The sequence below is a fragment of the Triticum urartu genome, chromosome 4 (assembly GCF_003073215.2).
Source record: "Triticum urartu cultivar G1812 chromosome 4, Tu2.1, whole genome shotgun sequence".
NCBI classification, from domain to species: Eukaryota; Viridiplantae; Streptophyta; class Magnoliopsida; order Poales; family Poaceae; genus Triticum; species Triticum urartu.
Genome location: NC_053025.1, coordinates 567,800,859 through 567,808,807, shown reverse-complemented (window position 1 = coordinate 567,808,807; position 7,949 = coordinate 567,800,859). Strand labels below are relative to the sequence as shown.

Below are 7,949 nucleotides of genomic sequence, written 5' to 3'. Positions count from 1 at the left end.
ATATACCTCGATAATACTGTAGAGGAGTTTAGGCGAAGCCCTGCTGCTGTAGTACATCAAGATCGTCACCATGCCGTCGTGCTGACAGAACTCTTCCCCGACACTTTGCTGGATCGGAGTCCGGGGATCGTCATCGAGCTGAACGTGTGCTCGAACTCGGAGGTGCCGTAGTTTCGGTGCTTGATCGGTTGGATCATGAAGACGTACGACTACTTCCTCTACGTCGTGTCATCGCTTCCGCAGTCGGTCTGCGTTGGGTACGTAGACAACACTCTCCCCCTCGTTGCTATGCATCACATGATCTTGCGTGTGCGTAGGAAATTTTTTGAAATTACTACGAAACCCAACAACAACCACCCTTGGTGAGCTCCGTCTTCCTCCTGCTCCTCTGCTTCGGCTACTGTATGGGACAAGGTCGTGGCTATGTTCATGTGGTGCTCCTATGGTTGTTGCTCTATGCCCTACTCATGCATCGGTTCCTACTTGAGATCTGTAGTAGTGGATCCATGCTATTCTAGGGTTTGCAGGCTGCTGTTCATGTTCAGTTGCTATCATAGGAGCTCGTGCGATGCTCTGGGTTACATGTGGGTGCCCTGGTCCTGTAGCTATGCTCCTGGATTTGCTAAATTGATCAATGGTGTTTGTGCTAGGGCAATGATGATTAACCATGGCTGAAATAAGTATGCTTTTGAGCAATCGAGGCACCTGTGGGTATCAAGTTGGATCCTCCCTCTTGTCTCTAGAATCCTTCTTGATCCTGTGATACCTATTGATCTGTCCTTGGATGGTCATTCTTGTTGAGTAATAACCAGGGCAGCTCCATTGTATAAACAGATTTATCTGGTGATAAGAGATGACGGGGATAGGTTATATGATCGAGGAAAGGTGAATTTGAGCCCACTATGCAATGAACCCTTAACCCCTTTTATTTGTATTTAAAGGTGTTGCTTATTTGTGCTCGAGTGTTTATAGTTGTCTTATGTAAATATTTCTTCTCTCTCATATCTTTATTGCATAAAAGTTGTTCTTGATCTTTTATTGTTTGTTGTTGGACCTTGATTTCATCTGGTTAAGAGTAAGTTGCACATTGTTATGCTAGAAAGACTCGCTCCCAGCAAGTTGTCTGTTGAATGGCTTGTTTTAATTTGTTGATAAACCAGCAGAAACCACAGTGTCCTGTTTCTAATAACATCGTCTTTAGGCTGGTTAATGTTTGTATTGGAGTTGAGTATTTTTTTTATATTTGCTGTTTATATCCAATATTGCTCCGTTTCATTTAGGACATGCCTGATGAACACATTTATCTATATGCCCCTGATGAACCATGTATTTAATATTTAATACTATAAGGCATGCACAGGAAGCAAATAATCAAGGCTGGGAAAGAAGTGCCATGTCTAATTGCTCTTTATTGCTTGTGTAAACCAAAACAAAAACCGCCACAGACAACTATTTTGCATATATTCATCTGGTGCGAGCAGGGAGCACAATTAGTATCACTGTAAACACAAAACTAAATGAGAAGCAAAGTGGAATGTTTTATAGTGTAAGACATAGGATTGCACATTTCCAGTTGCAACTTGCAATTGAATTGTAAACTAAGTATTGTAATAACACTCTTTCATTGCCCCTCACTACCGTTGACCAATCTATCCAAATCATTATGTCATTTGTGCCTCCCACCATTGTCAAGAACCATGTTAACAAAAGGAAACTCCGAGCAGGAACCGTTCTTCAGGTGGCTTTCATTTCGCTCATCGTTCCTATATTTTATTTCGCTTGTTTTTTACCATCTTCCTTCTCTGTCTGTTTCATGGTTGGGACGGTGGCGTGGCGTTGGGGCTGTCTTGCGGGTCGACCGGAGAGGGAGCACACCGAGTGGGCTTCTGAGATGGCTGAGGTGATTATTTGCTCCCTTGTTTGTCTTTCTCTTTGTGATGTGTATGTGCTCATCAAGGGCTTTGTTGTTTTTTAGGGATCTGTCTAGGGTTTCCTGGTTAATCCATTCTGATTTTGGTCTGCTCATGCTCTTGGCTTCTGGACCGTGGTGCTCGAGGTGGTCTGGCTGTCATCGCCGCCCCTGCTCGATGCCGCGCCACCCGTTTTCCCCGCCGTCGACGAGCTTCTCGGGCTCTTCAATGATTCTTGCAAGGAGGTCATATGCAAGAGAGTAAGAGGTGTCTTCTTCTTCTTCTTCTTCTTCATCATCATCATCATCACCATCATGGAGAGAAACATAAGAAAACCATTAGTCTCATCATCTTATGGAGCTGAGTGTCGTCCCATAACTATTGTTGCATGATTTATCATATTATAGATGTTAATCAGGCCATTAAATTTGCATTGCATTGTTCCCCTAAACGAATTGCATTTTTGCTGTTATTGCTTATTGTTGTTGGCAGGACAAATATGTGTAGTTTATAGCACTGTTGCAGGATAAATGCAAATTTGATTCGCTTTTTTCTTGCACTGGCAACATCATCTCTGCATGTGCTGTTTAGGTTGTGTTAGTAATGACTAATGAGAAAGTGTGGCAAATAATCGCTGAACAGAGTCGGATGATTCATTCATGTGCTAGTGTCTCGCTATATGCCAATAGTTAGTCATGATTCATTTTCACTTCTGCATACGCTATTTTTTAGAAAGTGATCGCAATACTGTAGTTTTTACAAATTGCAAGGACGAAAAAAATCTCCAGTTCTATTTTAAAAGTAAAACCAGATGATCAGCACCGTCAACCACGTAGACTGATTTTGTAGGTTGATACTAGAGGCTAATTATATGTGAATTGCTGATGAGTAGAAAGCAAATGTATAGAGGGCATACCAACTACTGTAAGGTCGAGAATTCATATACATCATTTATGCATGGGTTTGTTGTATTTCTAATTTCCAAATGTTTACTATGTGTGTAGTTGCATAGTATTTCTTGATAATTCAGACGCAGTAATTATGCATGTGTGTGCCATGTATCTTATTCCAAATGCTTACTATTTTTGTCGTTGCATAGTGTTTGTTTATACACAATTGTATGGTGATCGTGATGCATACTTCTTTGGAATATAGAACCATGTTACATTGCTATTCTTACTTTTTATATTGGTGCAATTTTGATGAATTGCAGAGGCTGCTAAAAGACAGAGGCATACAGTGTTTTTTTAATTTCACTCAATCAGGTTAAAACACAAAACAATGTAAGTTTATGTTGCTTCTTGTATGGGTTAAATGTTTTTTACATGATTTTTCTCTGGTATACACACTTCATCTTTAATAACAGGTCATGTGACAATCTAGGAGTAGGAGTATTTGTTTGATATGTATTCATCATGCAACTTTGTCCAAACTGATAATCAGGTGGTAACTTTGTAAATAATAATTAGAGGCTTAGAACTTTCAGTAAATCCATAGTATTTACAGACTGGAATCACATTATTAGAAGTAGGTTTATAATCAAGTGAGAATCATGTTTTTGCAGGTTTCCTCAACTCTTTATTCAACAATTATGGTGATTTTGTTTCTGGATGCGGTCCTTTTCTTTTAACTTCTAATGTCAATGACAAAATTCTACACTCACCGTTTCTATAGTGAGGCACACTGGTTATATTTGCAGCTGCATGTGGATCGACCGCAGCCTCACTATTTTTGCCTACAAGTATATCATGGTTTTGGACAGGCTTCATACATTGTTGGTGCTAAATTTGTTTTTGGTGATTAATGCTACATTTACATTGATCCTTGCAACCCCAACTTGGTGGCATGTGTTTATTGTAAAAGTAGTGTGTCCGTGCATATCTATTTTGAAGCCCTTCACTTGCTAACACGAGTGACATCTAAGAATCAGAGTCCACTGATGAACAATTAATTATAATTGCACTGTATATCCTTTCTCCTGGGGGTTATTTGTTAGTCTTCTCTGACATTTAACTGGAAAATGCGTATTTTCGTCATTTCACTGATAGTATAATACTAAACTTAAACATGTATTCTTGGATGATAAGTGTGAGTTCTGGACTTCATGCCCTTTATCACAAATCGATAGTACGTACTTCAGAATTTAGTTGACATAAGATTAATCATATTCCTATTTTGAGCAGGAAAGAGTACCTTATTGAACCAACTCTTTGGGACTAATTTCAGGGAGATGGATACCTTCAGGGGAAGGTATACTCAATTTTCTTTACATATATTTCTTTCATTTTTTTCACTTCTCTTATCATGAAACTATGCTTTCAAATGTAGTACACCCTTAGATTTGATAGTATATTTCTATCGCTAGGAGAGGTATGTTTACTTGTAGTTTGATTCCCTTGTTCTTTTGACCTTTCGAGTAGCAAAGTACAACATTAGAGAGATACTGGAAGGTTATGTACTTGGTAAGTAGAATAGTTACTGGTACGGTTTGGCAACAATCACTGAACTGTCAATTAGACCTAGAAGATAAGAAATAAAGACACCATGCATTTTCTCTTCTTTCTGTCATTCTGTGAGCATTCGATGCTCCAACCAGAAAAACATGGACCTTAAAGCATCTAATGTACATCTATTCATCATAACTGGCCAGAGTTATATAACTGTAAACCTCTTGTGTTCTATTATAAATGAAGTAATTGAGGAAAATTGCTATATCTGTGACATCTTATGTGTAGATTCTTGCCTACTTGGTTGAAATTTGTAGTTGCTGGTACCGATGCCATTTAGCTTTCCCCCAAATTCTTGATTGATTGATCTTGAACTGTGGGAGCTGCTCACAAGCTTAACAAATGCCAGGGCCTTTAGTTTAATACAGAACCAGATGCAGTCATGAATGCAGAGCAGCTGGTGACTCCACTATATAAAGATCTTTGAAGAAATGAATTACATACAGCTTTACAGCAATCTCTATAGAATGGAAGCAAGTCATGTCTCTCGCTGGAAGGGGAAGGAGGAGAGCTCGACCGGAGCTCAGCAGATGAGGGGTGCCTTGATCCATCCGTTGGCGAAGGCGATCGCCTTCAAGATTAGAAGGGGAAATCATCGCTCACTGTACATACGTTTTAGAGGGAAATCACAAGTGCATTTTCTATACAAAACCATTATGTGGTCATCATAATGGAATAGCACTCATGAAGGCAGTTGAACCAAGCTATCTATGCCTAACTATGACTTCATAGTTTTATCGCCTCCATTGCCGTTGTGGTAGCTTTTGCTCTCTTATATTCCTACTCGTATAACTGAACTTAATGTGAGCTAATTTGTTTTTGTAATCTCATGACTGCATTGAACTTGATGTTGCGCTACTTCTGGGGTGGATTAATTTTTACAATCTCATGATTTTGTTGAACTCAATGATGTTACTCTTCTGAAATGTTTATTCTTTCCCATGAACCAGAAAATCAGTTGTTGACGTTTTAGATGTGCTAAACTTGCTTCCTACTGATGCATCATGCGGTTTGATCTTTCATCGCTTGGCATATCGGTTGGACTGGCACCCTCGCGCCAAGGCGCGTTGCCGATCTAGTATTTAGGAACGGAGGGGGTACTAACCAAAGCCGAGGCATTGAGATCCCCTTCCCCGACATCGGCGACCAAGTGTCAGTCAAATAGAAGACGAATTCATAGACTCGCCGAGGTAGCTTAGAGGTGATGAGTGCCATAGCCGCCGCAAACACGAGAGGGGAAATGGCCTTCTATGCCGTTGTTTGCTGTCACATGAAGGCGTCCTAGAACCCGCCTTAGAACATTGCGCGCGGGAGGCTTGACCGTTCAATTTAGCTACCCCTTTACGTAAAAGCATAGAGTACGCTTTCGGCAGGAAGTGATGTTATTCGGAAGTACGCTTTCGGAATAAAGAAAGAGGAATCTAAACAAATTCGTACTACTCCACTCATCGCCAATCGTCTCGCCTCTCCCCTTCCTCTCCCCTCCCCACACTTCCAGAAAGGAGCCGGCGGCAGCGCGGCGAGAGCTCGGACCTCGGAGGAAGAGAGAGAGAGCCATGGCGACCACCGCGGCCCTCCCCTTCTCCTGCGCCACCACCCTCCAGACCCTGACCCGGACCCTCTCCCCGCGCCGCTCCCTCCTCATCCACCGCCACCGCCTCCGCTCCCTCGCCGCCTCCCCGCGGCTCCCGGACCGCGCCCGCCCCCGCCTCCGCCGCCCCGTCTCGGCCTCCGCCGCGCCCAACGGGTCCTCCTCCGCGGGGGATTACGACTACGACCTCTTCACCATCGGCGCCGGGAGCGGCGGCGTGCGGGCCTCGCGCTTCGCCTCCACCCTCTACGGCGCCCGCGCCGCCATCTGCGAGATGCCCTTCTCCACCATCTCCGCGGACGACCTCGGCGGCCTCGGGGGCACGTAAGTGGACGCCGCTTCTCCTGCTTCCGTGGTTCGTTTGTCGGCAGGGAAGGTTTGGCCAGGCCGTGCGTTGCAGCGTAGTATGTGTGCTTCGCCAAGTTTCTTCTGGAATGACAAGCGCCTAGTGTTGAATGTGTCGCGCGATTGGGCCACTTCTGCACTGGTTAGCTAGATTGCTACCGCCACCTCACCGCACGCCTTAGCTTGCTGAACTGGATTCTTAGAGTGAAGATTCCTATTATGCCATTCAGTTCTCATCACATTCGCATGCCATTTAAGGGTTAGAGGCTACATGATGGTGGGGATGTTTGTTTCTGGTGATGCTATTGTTGCATGAGTGGTCTTATTATATGGTTTCAGCACATCCAGTTATCCTTGCTTTGGAATTTTTTACACTAGTAAAGATAATGTTCATATGTGGTTCAGACAGCTGTCCGAAGTTTTTCGGTTTCTAGTTAATTGGTATTAGTAGAGGAATTTGACTGTAGGCAAGTTGCACACTGTTTCATGCTGCACCATCATACTGTAGCCTATTTCAGTATTGTGGCATCATTTGCTGTTTCGTTGTGTAGAATTGAACCCATGCGCTTGATAATTCTTAACTTTACTATGGAGTAAATGTCATGTTATTAATATGATTGCATAAAAAAAATGGCTCCACTGGAATCAAGAGGTGCAGTTGCAGTATGTAGCAAGTTTCGAGAGACAAGCAGTTCTGCGTTTATCTTCTTGCATTTTCCTCACAATATCTTGGTTTGTCAATTATCATGTTTATATGTCCAATCTTTCTGTGTTCCACAGTTCACATCAGTATCGATTGAGGACTCTTTAGCACTTGGCTGTTAGTACAGTTTTGGCCTTCATAATTTGCATATCCTTGTTAGTTTTGTTATGCATATTGAATTCCTAACTCACTTTTATGCCAGAATGCATCTATAAGAACTTTATTTGTTTTCATCACAGATGTGTGCTTCGTGGGTGCGTTCCCAAGAAACTGTTAGTGTATGCATCCAAGTTCTCTCATGAGTTTGAAGAGTCTCATGGCTTTGGATGGACATATGATACTGATCCAAAGCATGACTGGAGCACTCTGATAACCAACAAAAATACAGAGCTGCAACGCCTAGTTGGCATTTACAAAAATATTTTAAAGAACGCAAACGTCGATCTAATTGAAGGCCGTGGAAAGGTTGGGCAATGTTTGTAAATCCGGTTAAAGTTGGGATAGATAGACTGCTTTCTGAAATGAATTCTGTTGGAAGGTGCAGTTACTGATATAATTTTTGTTCACTTGATACAGGTGGTTGATCCACATACTGTTAGTGTGGATGGCAAGCTCTACACCGCTAAGAACATACTTATAGCTGTTGGTGGTCGACCATCGATGCCCGATATCCCAGGAATAGAGCATGTTATAGATTCCGATGCTGCACTAGATCTGCCTTCAAAACCTGAGAAAATTGCAATAGTGGGAGGTGGATATATTGCCTTGGAGTTTGCCGGCATTTTTAATGGCTTAAAAAGTGATGTTCATGTGTTTATTCGGCAGCCGAAAGTTTTAAGAGGGTTTGATGAGGAGGTGAGAAAGTATTAAGAATAACATATAATAGTGTCAAC

At 42.3% G+C, this 7,949-nt stretch overlaps 1 protein-coding gene across 1 annotated transcript; it reads left to right on the top strand.

The window, feature by feature from the left end:
- Window positions 1-5,858: 5,858 nt before the first annotated feature.
- On the top strand, window positions 5,859-7,926 carry LOC125554867 (glutathione reductase, chloroplastic/mitochondrial-like). The gene is made up of 3 exons (XM_048718257.1): window positions 5,859-6,332; window positions 7,296-7,521; window positions 7,633-7,926. The coding sequence occupies exons 1-3, from the start codon at window positions 5,974-5,976 to the stop codon at window positions 7,924-7,926; spliced, it is 879 nt and encodes a 292-aa protein (XP_048574214.1). The 5' UTR covers window positions 5,859-5,973.
- Window positions 7,927-7,949: the final 23 nt, after the last annotated feature.

Coding starts and splice junctions, on each gene's coding strand:
- LOC125554867 (XM_048718257.1), top strand. CDS start 5,974: ATGGCGACCACCGCGGCCCTCCCCTTCTCCTGCGCCACCACCCTCCAG. Junction 6,333..7,295: donor CTCGGCGGCCTCGGGGGCAC/GTAAGTGGACGC, acceptor TTTTCATCACAG/ATGTGTGCTTCGTGGGTGCG. Junction 7,522..7,632: donor TAATTGAAGGCCGTGGAAAG/GTTGGGCAATGT, acceptor CACTTGATACAG/GTGGTTGATCCACATACTGT.